This window comes from Halichoeres trimaculatus, unplaced genomic scaffold (assembly GCF_033239565.1).
Source record: "Halichoeres trimaculatus isolate MK-OKI-2021-1 unplaced genomic scaffold, fHalTri1.1 fHalTri1_scaffold_6, whole genome shotgun sequence".
In the NCBI taxonomy this organism is placed as follows: Eukaryota; Metazoa; Chordata; class Actinopteri; order Labriformes; family Labridae; genus Halichoeres; species Halichoeres trimaculatus.
Window position 1 is genome coordinate 3,400,872 of NW_027437184.1, and position 12,611 is coordinate 3,413,482.

The window sequence follows — 12,611 nt, forward strand, 5'->3', positions numbered from 1 at the left end:
CTTTTCTTTATGATGAATTTAAGATGTTTTTAAACAAGCTGACCTAAAAATAGAGAGAAAACATTGACGTCTACGGCATACTGACATGCTCAGTACAACAAAACCAATGCTATCGAGTTCAAAAATGAAAAATTTAAACTTTACTGTGAGCTGATATGTCAAAGCAAATAACTAATTTTATGTGTACACTTACACAACTTCTAGGAAGGTGAATTATGTCATACTTGACTTGTTTTTGTGGTTAAACCTAGGGATGGGTACTGAATTAGATACTTTTATTGGTACCGACCAAATTCTGTCAAAAGTACCAGGGACCAATTCATATAAAACCAAAAAGGTACCATATTTTGGTACCTAGATGCATCCTTGTGACTGTAAAGGAGTGGAAGAGTAGGAGATTTCCCATACTGGACATGAACACAGCATTGCAAGATAATATATTGAAGAATAAATATGTTCAATTAAAAAAAAATTACAATTTTTTTTATTTAACAAATTAATATATTTTACCTCATAAACACACATACCTTTTGCAAAGGGGCACTGGGCAGCTGGTGTCTCCTGGGTTAATGCCACTCCTCTTTGTTTTCACATGTCTAAGTTTGTTTTCTTATATGTCTTGGAAGGGATGTGACTGAAATGAAATTTTCCCTCGGGGATCAGTAAAGTATTCTGATTCTGAAAAGTACCAAAAGTTGGTACCATAGAGTACCCATACTTATTGCCAGGTACCAGGCATTGGTACCGTATCATTTCAAATGTGAAAGGTACCAAACCCTAGTTAAACCATTTGGAAATTGAATGGGATAGATTCTTAAATTGGTTAAAAATGGTAGAAATGTCTTTTAAAGTACTATGACACCAACAGAAATGCAAACAGCTAACAGGTTTTGAAGCCAGCCTTTATTCGTCACCGTCCCATCTAAAACCTGCTGTCTCTGAAGCTGGCTGCTGTATAGGAGCAGGGTAGAGTGGGAGACAGATGAGACAGTTGTAAGAGATCAGGGACTGATGGTGGGAGGCGTTCAGGTCACCTGTAGCACAACATCAGAGAGGAGGATGCTGGATGCTTTGTATACAGCTCTGTTGACTCATCGTTTAAGATTTAGTCTCTGCATCGCTGTGCTTGTGTTAAAGAATAATGATTGTGATGGAAAGCAAAGCCTTGGCAACGGTCTTTATCCTGGTAAAACTGTACTGGTAACAGCCAATAGTCCCCACAGCGTCTTTAAACTGGATCCTGGGTCCCATTTGGGGTAAAGAGCTGCTGCACTGGTTGAATGGAGGGACTGATGAAACACAAAGAAAGTCACAACTATCTGATACATATCCAGACATGAGAGCTCAGAAGCAGAGATGTCAGATTTCAGGGTTGGTTGGAGTCAGTAAACGCCATGTGAAGTTAGGATGGAGGAAGTTTTGACAGCACGGGAAGAAGAAGTTTCACAAATCTGAAATGTTACTCTTGAATCTTGTTTTAAACTTTACAGTCAATACAGCAGAGAACTTTGACGTTTTGCCCTCCAACGTTGCCGGTTTGAGCAGCTTGTGCTCCATGATGTTACACTTTGTTGTGAAATGAAGAGTGAAGCCCTTAGAGGTCACACAGAGTGCTCCGAGTTGTGTTTCTGAAAGGTTTACATCATGCTCTAACATTTCCTCCGTCTGGATGCTGACTGGTGCTCTCTGTTTCAGGCCTCAGCGGGTGAACTGGGTGAAGGTGGACGACGATGTGCCGTCCCACGCCGTCATCACTGGAGGCGATCTGTACATCGAGAATCTAAACAAGTCGTACAACGGGACCTATCGCTGTGTGGCCTCCAACGCGGTGGGAGAGTCCTTCGACGACTACATCCTCTACGTCTATGGTACGATGCTTCACCATCCCACCTCTACGTCTGTCTGCTTTTCTTTTCAACACAGTCCCTCTGATTATCTTTAAAACACATCAGATTTAAAAACATGAAACAACAAACAGCAAGTTTTTAGAGTTTATCATGAATTAAACGCCTGAAATCGTTCATATGTAGCTACAGCTGATGCTAACACCTGTAGCATACAAACACTGAGGCCTTACCACATTAAAGATACGAACCCAGACTTCAAATGAGGACAGGTTCAGTGTCAACACAGCCTCAGTGAACTTTAAATCCCCTCATGCCTCCAACTTCCCCGTGGGTGAAGTCAATACCATGTCGCCACAGTCTGTCCACTTTGCCCACCTGACTGCACTCTGTGCCCTGGATGGAGGAAAAAAACGTCTCCTTTGGCGTCAGAGTGCTCCGGCCTCTTTGATAAGCCTGCAAACTCATTATAACGATTACTCAAACTGGATTATATTTCATCTTCTCACTGGCGCCCGTAGCAACACACCCACACCAAAGCAGCTTCTTTAGATTCCTTAAAGTCGGCGCTGTTTTCTCGACTGAAAGAGACACCGAGGTCACGTCCTCAGCATTGTTTCTCTTGTTCTGTAGCTCCCTGGGTATCAGGCGGTTATTTTAATGACCTGAAGAGGAGTTTACATTCTGCATTTGCAAACACATTTCCCATGGTGGGTTTTAAAGCGGTTCTGACTACATTTTGCAGAAGATGTTAAATTAAAATACAATAGAAGGATTTAGCTGTTTCCCTGTGGAGTGGAGCAGGCCTTGAGACAACGTTTAGACCCAGAAGAAGAAGAAGAAGAGATATACAACAAATATAACTGCACAGCTGCATGAAATAATAAAACAACTTTTAAATGGACACAGATTTCACTGAGTGAAAACAGTTTGTGAGCCTGGATTGTGCAGTTCAACCAACTTCATAGAGGCTGAGCCAGGTTTGAAACCAAGGTTGGTGTTTCCAACCTGAGGTGGAACTGTGAGGGTGGAAACCATAAAGAAAATTCAGTGGATGGCTTAATGGTGAAATAAGATCTAGAAAGATCTAGGAACCTCCTCTTTTTCAAGACTGATGTTTGGAAAAAAGACATGGGACCCAATGAGATGTGGGCGATTAATACCCTCTGAGGGAAAAATTAAAAATCTTAACGATATAATCTACCTAAAGCTACAGGAAACCAGTGCGAAGGAATCAAAGAGCCGCACGAGGCTCCATATTAATTGACAGTTTAACACAGTCTCCCTTTTTCAGCCGTTAAAGGCGAAAAGTACCTGAGTCTCTAAATCGCCAAACCTAAAGTCCATTGTTTTTGAAATTAAATTGCCAAATTTGAATTTAATGAAATACAGTCCCACATTTAAAAACCTCTTGGACATTGTAAGTCCTGCTATCACCATGTTGTTGTACCCGTTGCCTCCTGAAAGGGCGTTACGCTGGTTTCCCAGTTTGTGATTTCACATCGTCTCGTGGCGCTACGAGAGCATGAGAAACGAAGTGTGTAAACACAGCTGTAGTGTCATATCCACACACAGACAGGCCCGTACACACATCATCACCTTCCCGTCATTCACATAAATGAACACAGTGAGATGAAGTTTTCTTTCTCCAAAACTAGAAGCTGCATAAAAAAGTGCAACAAGGAAATAAAGATGAGATAATAAAGTCTCAAAAGCTTCGTCGAATCCATCAGCACCGGATTTAAGGACTTTCTTCAACCTTCAGGGTCATCCTGCAGAATTTTCTGCCAATACAAATTAAAAAAAAATCTCTCCAGTTTTCTGTTTTCAGATTCTCAGTAGAAATGAAGGTGCTCATACCTGAGCCGTATCGTTCATTCCTTTCAGTCAGGATAACCCAGACCAGTTTTTATTTGACTCAGTGTTTTTGCAGAGGCTACCCCCCTGGTGGAGGTGAAACCCAGCAGAGATCAACAGATGTACTCTGCTCGTTTTGTACAGATTTCTCTGTTTCTCTGCTTTCATGTTGGCGTAGGTTTCCCATTTTCTAAGTCGTTCTCTCGTCCTCGTACACATTATCTTAACATGCTTTCATAGTGGTGATACCAATAACATTTTCTCCCTCAGCAGGGCATTACACTCTAATGGACTCATTTTCCCTGGCCAAAATTACTTCACTATCACTTTTGGTGGACCCAGTGCCCACAGAGAAATTATTTGGCTGCATTGTCAGAGGGAATTAGTGGAGTGAAAAGGCTTCTTTTGTACCAAGTGAGAGAAAAGGGCCTCTCAGCGCCTGACGGACACCAGCTGAATGGATGTTATTTACAGCAGGGAGAGTTGCTGCGCTAATGACGAGCGCAATAAAAACTACAGAAGTACAGCTCATGATCAGGAAACAGCTCACTGCCCCCTGCTATATTGGAGCAGTTAGTCTATGCTAACAGAGGCTTGTCCTGTTTCTGGCTCTGTGTGTGTGTGAGAGAGTCTCTCTGGTCCTCTAAGAATCAGTTTAACTTACACATCCTGGAAGGAAAACGTTCTCAGGTCTGGACTTCTTCAGACGAGCATTCTGTAACAGGACAGATCTGCAAACTCTGAGTCTGAGTAGATTAAAGGAAACAGCTTTTACTGCTCCTGAGTGCGGCTGTGATTTAGAAATGGATGTTATCATTTGGTCAGTAGCGCTGCTTGTTCATGAGTACGGTCTGGATAAATTTCAACATTAAACGGGTGTTTCCTCAACCCATTTTTAAAAAATGTACCAATGGTTGTGTTGTGTATTTCTGCAGACTAAAAGCACTATTAATGCTTTTTTTGGTGGAGGTTAATGATCTGGAATACAGCAAAATACATCAGAGGTTAGGAAGTAAAGTGTTTGGAGTTTGTGGCCAAGCAAATAAAAACAAAATTTAATCAAATCTTGAGGAAAACCTTTAACCCTGAGGAGTATTTGAAAGAAGTGCAGATCAGTACATAGGTTTGAATTTAAGTGATTTAAGTTGTTGTGTGCATATAAGGGTTAAGAAAAAAATGAGTAATAATAAGAATAACTAGAAGGTGCCCTCTCCTTTTGGGCGAAGACCCTAAAAATAAATAAGTAAATAAATACAAAAAAACTTTATTTTTGCAATCAATTGTAATAATATAGCAACAATAATAATAATAATAGCAATAATAATAATAATAATAATAATAATAATAATAATAATAATAATAATAATAATAATAATAATAATAATAATAATTATTATTATTATTATTATTATTATTATTATTATTATTATTATTATTATAGTAAAAAAATAATACTTATAATAGTATACAAATATGCACAAAGTCCAAAAATAATGCTATTGAAGGCTGTGGAAAGTGCAAAAAGAATTCTAAACCGTCCAAAAATAAATCTAATACGTGCAAACTAGCATGAATTAGTCTTATTGTTGCACTTGTTACACTACACAATAATAATAATAATAATAATAATAATAATAATAATGATAATAATAAAAAAAAAAATAATAATAATAATAATAATAATAATAATAATAGTAATACCATTAAAATCAATAGAGTACAATCAATTAATTAAATGAACAGTCAAATTTAATAGAAAAAATACTTGTTTCAAATTGGGGTACATTTTGCTCTTACAACAACTGGATGTGAAATAAAGAACAAAGAAAAAAAATGCTATAATAGAAAAAAAGAAAACATGATGAAAAATAAAATATGTAAAAAAAACACTATCTATACATTTGCAGAATAAATTAAATGCAAGAATAAAAATTGGGTCACTAAAAATTATAACTATATTTTGCTTTTGAGAGTCTAATATCTCCGTGGCTGTGCCTTGTGACGTTTTTTACTGTTCCTGAAAAAAGTAGTGCCAATCATGATTAAATTATCGTTAAACGTGACATAAAACCCTGTTTTTAACCTTGACTAACTAATGAAAAAGAAACTTTTCAGAAAAAAGAGGACTTGAATGCAAGAAACATTTCTACCAGGTGTGATTATTTTTTAAAGTTAGACCACAGCCCATCTGGAATGACTGGGGAGACAGAGTTTTTGACCTATACTGCAGCCAGCCACCAGGGGGAGCAGTTTTGTGGAGACCTCACTTCAAACTTTTTTTTTTTTTTTTGCAGTCTTTGGTAGCTGCTGACTATTTACTACAACTGAAACCTATCATTTCTGGTCACAATATGGAGCAGAGATGGACCAATCAGAGACCTGGTGGAATTTTGCCATTAGCTTGTCTTACATCAAGGTCTGCTTTAAGTACACATTTTAAAAGACAAACATGTCAATAATTACCTGAAATTTCATTGGGTTTGGCCATCATGTGCAGACTCCTGAAGGTAGTTTGCTTTAAAATGCTTCAAGGTAAACAGTGGTCAAAATTTTCCCTTGATACATGTCTCCGTGTGTCACAACATTTTGAAGCAAAAAGTTTTGAACAATCTGATTTAGCAAACTAGTCTTGCAAACAAGAAACATTGAACATTATAACAGAAGACAAGTTTCTCCTGTGTGTGTTTTCAAAGGTAAATAGGAACTTTGTAAGTAAGATCAATGATTACAAGTTTGTTCCGATAAAACTTTATGTGCAAACATAATCAGATCAGCTAGCGTGTTTTGTTTTTTTTGTTGTTGAACTGAGATAACATTTCAACCAGGCTCAGTATCCATTAAGGATAACTTTGCATGAAATGTAAATGCTCTGGTTATTTTATCAGCCTTTCTCTTGGTCTCTCTTCCTGGAACCAACAACAAAGCCCCGTGGTCTCTTATCCACCCACCCTGACACCCAGCCCCCCGTGGTGGGAAAAAGACAAAGATAAATACGGTAATGCAGCTTGTGGGAAACTAAAAGCCTTGTTCCTCAAAAAAAAAAGGAGAAGAAAAAAAAAACAGCAGCCATTAAGTCCAGAGAAGGCCTCCATCCTTTCAGAGCCAGTCTTTTGATCACTTTGATGTGTCCGTGGCCCCCACACCGCTAATGCCGACTGTAATTCAACAGCAAATCATGCCAAACCTTCGCCTGGCTAATGGGAAGATAGGATGTTGTGGCTGAGATGTCAGAAACTCATTCTGCACATATTCCAGATCCCATCTACCTCTGAGCTCAGACACACACTCACACACTCACTCACACACACACACACACATGGCTGCCTGCCAGTACGAAGCAGACACTTGTGTGGTGAACTGCTAATCATTGGAGAAACCATTAACGAGGGTTATATTATGTTTCTGCTTTGGTTTCCTGTTAGATATATTTAATTTATTGATCATCTGGGTAATTAATTTATTGATCAAGCTTTGGTTTTTACCAACTGCAAGATTCTGATATTAGCCAAGCCTCTGTCCATGAAATATGAAACTCTGAAAAAGCAGTCTCTGGATATTTTCAAGTAATGTGTGGTTACTCTTTGATTAGAGAGCTTGGTAAACATGGTACAAAACAGTGCTTCAGTGGCTACATTTACATGCAGTCAATCCTGAGGTTAAGATTATTCCTGTTCCCATGGTTTCCCAATCTGATCAGCAACACATGGACAACATGATGTCAGTATTTCCACTAAAACCCCCAGCTTACTGTGTACACGGCAGTGGTAACTGCAGCGTTTCACAAAAAATCCACTCTAGAGGCCGTTTTCAAAAGTTTGTGTTTCAAGTTGGCTGAAACGCTGTTTCCGTGTAAACGAGAGGCTGATATGCAACAAAACTTTGGCATTTCATCCTAAAACCATTGTTGTGTAAACAGCCCAAAAAATGTGAGATCCAGAGGCACCATCTTTATCTAGTCCCACCAAAACTTAATTGGCCTCAGGTTGGAAATCATTGGATGCTGAATGCTTAACATATAGAGTCCCCCAAAAACACCTGATAAAGATTTAAAGGGCAATTCAGTTTTTTTGACACCTGGACCTTATTTATAGGTGTGTGCATGCTCATATACTCACTCAGACAAACATCGTGCAGCTCGGAGTCCTTCAGAAGTTATTTAGATCCAGCTGATTTTAGCCGCACTTAGCTGGGGCCACGGCAAGGGAGCTTCAGCGTGGGACATAATCTCTGCAAAATCGCTCATTTCTTAAGTCCCACTCTGAGCAGCAAACACACTCCTCTTCTGTTGCCATAGGCGAACACTGTCCACAAGCGCACCACCAGTTTGCATTGAGTCGTGGACGTGCTCCTGTTTGTTGTTCTCGAGCCAGCTCTTCGTCTCCCTCCCTCTGCATCCTTCTTTCATGGAGCTCCTCGTCCGTGTACTCAGGCTCAAACCGGTAAGGACAACCGTCAAACTCGAAGTCGTAGTCTGACTCTTCGACATCAGAAAAATATTCTGCCATGTTGCTCAGCAATGTCGGCAAAAAGGAAATCAGCTGTACCTTTGTGTCGCGCGGCTATGGCGTCATCTAAAGTTTGTTTACCAGGTCAACTCTGGGTCAGCTGACCCACCTGAAGATGGTAGACGAGCAATGGATGAAAAAATATAGCCGAAATGAGCGATTTTGCAGGAATAACGAAAAACCGGAGTTGCCCTTTAAAGGTAGAGTCTGCAGGATTTTCATAAAAAAGAATTTAAAAAAGTCAACTTTTACAGGAATAACCCTGCTCAGTTGTCTCCAATGGGCTTTTATATATATATGTGTCAGTGTCTGTGTCTGCCTCAAACCCTGTCTTCTGCCTGGATGTTGATGTTTTGGTTATATCAGGACGTTTCTGGTCAAAGAGCCAGACACAGAGTGCCCAATGAACAAGTGACTTCGCGTGTTGATTAGCATTAGGGAGGATCTATCCTGAGCGGCTACGAGAATAGCACGTAGCATGGAGCAGAATTAAAAAACAAAATGAAATGAGGAAGGAAAAGATGCAAATGTTATCATTTGCGCTCACATTGCGATTCAAACCCGAAACATCTTGCTGACAGTATTTTTGCGTCTACGTTTAGCATGTTAGAAAGACAGGTGCAAAGTGGCACAGCATTATACATAAATGGCTGTGGTCATTGCGGCGAGAAGGAGAAGGAGAATCTTTGGTGCTCCCAAACTTTCCATGGTGACAGCCTTTAACACACGCAAAATCCTTGGTGGAATAGGGCAGTCCTCATCACTTTTGCACCTGCGGTTAAAGGTAGGGTTTTCCTGACAGCTAGACTGTCAATTCCTGCTGAATCATCTCCTATGGGTCTCTTGTTTCCAGGCAGAGAGTAGACATGTTATATAGCCAATCACAGAGCACCCAGTGCACAAGTGACCTTGGGTGTTGATGGTGGCAAGTGGAAGAAGCTATTCCTAGCAGCTACGATAGCGGACGTAGCACAGAAGAAGAAAAACACAACCAGAGTGAAATGAAACGGCATACAAACAAAGCGTTTTCCTAAATGAGGGTGAAGCTTGGCTTGACTTTCATTCGCTTTTTGGAAATTGAAGAGCAGTTCAGGATGAAGAGAGACGAGTTAGCTTTCTGCTAACCAGGTATTTGTGTCAAATACCCATGAGTAGCTTGTGCTAACATGCCAAGTCAGGTGCACAGCTCTCCAGTCTCCCCCACGTAGAAACACAATACTACAGGTGGTTGCTGGGCTAGTGAGTGTGTTCATGTAGCTTCAGTCGGAGGCTGTGGGTGTGTGCTGCAGCTGGCACTGAGCCAAGGAGGAGGAGCCTAGTGTGAATACTGTGTTTACTAACTCCAAACCAGAAAATTCCTGCAGACCCTGCCTTTTAGTTGAATTATGAAGATATAACAACAACAACATCACAACGATGTCATGATGGCAGTTTGTGCAGGACTTGTACGATAACGGTCTTCAAATAATAATCGTTTAAGTTGTAGGACAAACTCTGCAGCCACCCAGTAACTCCCCTCTTCAAGTCTTCAGATTGATCGTGTTGTTTATTTCAGCCCAGCTCTATTTATAATATATGCAACCCAGTTAGAGTTATGACTCATAATGCTTACAATTAGTTATTTTTGTGTGAGCTCCCACAAACACAGAAATAAAAAAGCATGAGAATGAGCGAGGTGTTGCTGAGTCTGTCTCCAGGATTTGATTTCCCCCGTGGATGTTCTCAAAGCACCGACGATGCAGGAAGGGAATCTTCAAAACCATCAGTGATGCATCTCTTTTCTCTAAGGCGTCAGCGTGTGAACGCAGCAGAAGTTAATAACAAACCTTCATGTGAGCTGAGATTAGAGCAGAGGCTGGATGTAGACGTGGACATGAACTGGTTTGTGATAAAAAAAAAAATCTTAGTTTTTTAGAGAACAAACTCGCCAAATCTAAAAAGTTCAGATACATTCATTACTGAACTCTTGCTAAGTTGACACATCTCCATAGTGCTGCTTTGACCACCTCAGATTGCCTCTCACCCAAAGGACACCCTGCCTTATCAGTGATATTACTCCACGTCCTTTAAAGCCCCTGTGAGGAACTTTTGGCAGCGACTGAGGCGGAGAGAAATTTAAAGTTATGCCTTTTACGACCTACAAAAGCAAACAAGACCATCAGCAACAAGACTGGCAATTTCTATACTTTAATATTTAATGTCCCTGCAAGGGAGTAGGTGTCAGAGCACATGATTGACAGCTGGCTGAAGGAAAAACCTTCCCTCTGTTTCCCCTTTTCACCACAGCTAATCCTCACTCTGAGGGATGTGTCTGAGAGCTGCAAGACAACAGGGCGAGACTTTCTGACACGTGTACAGGACTCAATCAGGAAAGACAGGGATTGTTTTATCCACAGGGGGCGCAATATTGACACAAAGAGAAAGTTCCTCTCAAAGGCTTTAATCAAACTGATCCCTCCATTGATTTCATTTAGTGCTCATTTAGCTGCTGTTTCAGGCATAGTCTTAGTCAGACCTGTTAGCAGGATTTGACTCGGATTAAGGGTCAATAGCTGCAAAAGCTCGGCAGATAAAACATTAAACTACAGTCACTATGTTTAGTGTGTCTTTGTAACAGACAGAAAAAAGTCAAAGAAAGAATCTAAAAATCACAAAAAAATGGGAATTGAACATGAAAGTTGGGAGAATTTGTTCAAGGGTTACTGTGGCTCGTTGTTTGTCTGCGTTGTCACCACGGACAGAAGACCTGTACTACAAAAAAAAAATGAAATCTTATCAAGTGTTTTTGTCTGGTTTTCTGTAGAAAATGTCTTTTTATACTTAATATGAGACACATTCCTCTGAAATGGTCCAGAAAAATGTCTTGTTTCAAGTTATTTAAAGACAAAAATGAGGTCTGAATTGCTGTAACAAGTAAAAAAAAATCTGCCAGTGGAACAAGAGAAAGTTACTTGTATTAAGACATTTTTCTAGTTTCAAACAAATTTTCGGGCAAATATTTCTTCTTCCATTGGCAGATTTTTTTTCACTTCTTAGAAGCAATTCAGACCTCATTTTTATCTTTAAATAACTTAAAACAAGACATTTTTCTGGACTGACCAGTTGAATTCGCATAATATTAAGTATTACAAGACAATTTTTACTTGAAATAAGACAAAGACTATTGAAAAGATTTGTTTTTTTTGTAGTGTGGGTGGGTTATGCAAATCAGGCCTGTGAAGTATGGAGAGGGAAAAAAGGAATTGCAGCACACTTCCTGGTCAGTAGAGGGCAGTAGGGCAACAATGAAGGCCAGCCTTTCAGCAATAGAAGGAAAAGACAAGCTGTGTCCCCATTCAGGGTCTGCAGTCTCCATAGGCTTAGGAGGACCCAGCCTTGGTAGCCTGTGTAGACCGCAAAGGCTGAACTGAACTGAGATAGTCTGGTCCACGGAGCATTTCCTGTTCTTCACTCTCAACATCACACAGCGCCGCCCTCACCTGTCAGCCTTACATTACTTTTCACATAAACCAAAACCGTACATTTAAAACAGGATGTTTTTTTACTATTGTTTTATAAAATATTTTACTTCAATATAATTTTTTTATTTATTGATAGAGTTTAGAAACAGAATGTACATTTAAAAATATATAAATAAATAAATAAATAAATAAATAAAAATAAATAAAATTAAAGAATCATCAAATATTTTTCCAGAGAATTTACATCCAAAAAATATAGATTAAAAACTAAAAATAAATAAATTTAAATATGAATTTAAAACCATAGATTTTTTTTCATAATAAGATTTATATATACAAAAAGTGTTTTTCTTCATCTTCATTCTTTCTTAAGAAGAGCCCAAACAACACATTTTTCTACCATTAAACAAAATCTTCTTTAATGTTTTGGAAATAAAATCACACAGTTGTTGCCAGAAATCCCTCACAACTGGATAAAACAGAACTCCTTCTTATAAAGACCTCAAGTTGGTCTTTATTTCATTCATGGTGATATAAAAATATATGTATAATACAAAAAAAAAATAGTGAATGAATGAAAAGGAGCAGAAAGAAAAAAAAGTTGCATTATATATCCACCCCATTGACTCACAAAATGTTAAATAAACACATGATCAGAAAAAAACAAAAAAATTACAGTCGGATAGCATGCTTTTTAACTTTCCATTAATTCTTTTGTACAGAAAGACGACAAGCAAAACAATTCACAAACTTAAAGGCAAATTTCTCTCAAAGGAAAAACAGAAGAAAACAAAAATAATTCCTTATATTTATGTTTACTTTGTTAATAATATTTATTGATTTATTTTCAGTTGCAAGGTTAAGGTTATCTTAACATATTGGTTTTATATTGTGTACACGTGCAATGAATCTTGGGAAATGTGAGGCTAAGAAGGATTCACGGA

The 12,611-nt window shown here is 38.8% G+C and overlaps 1 protein-coding gene across 4 annotated transcripts in view; it reads left to right on the forward strand.

The window, feature by feature from the left end:
• Positions 1–12,611, forward strand: part of cadm1a (cell adhesion molecule 1a) — a 659,871-nt gene that overhangs the window by 574,721 nt on the left and 72,539 nt on the right. For all 4 annotated transcript variants that reach the window (XM_074671829.1, XM_074671830.1, XM_074671831.1 and 1 more), the window contains exon 8: positions 1,696–1,868. In XM_074671829.1, coding sequence (XP_074527930.1) covers positions 1,696–1,868 — 173 coding nt within the window. The remainder of the gene's footprint in view (positions 1–1,695; positions 1,869–12,611) is intronic.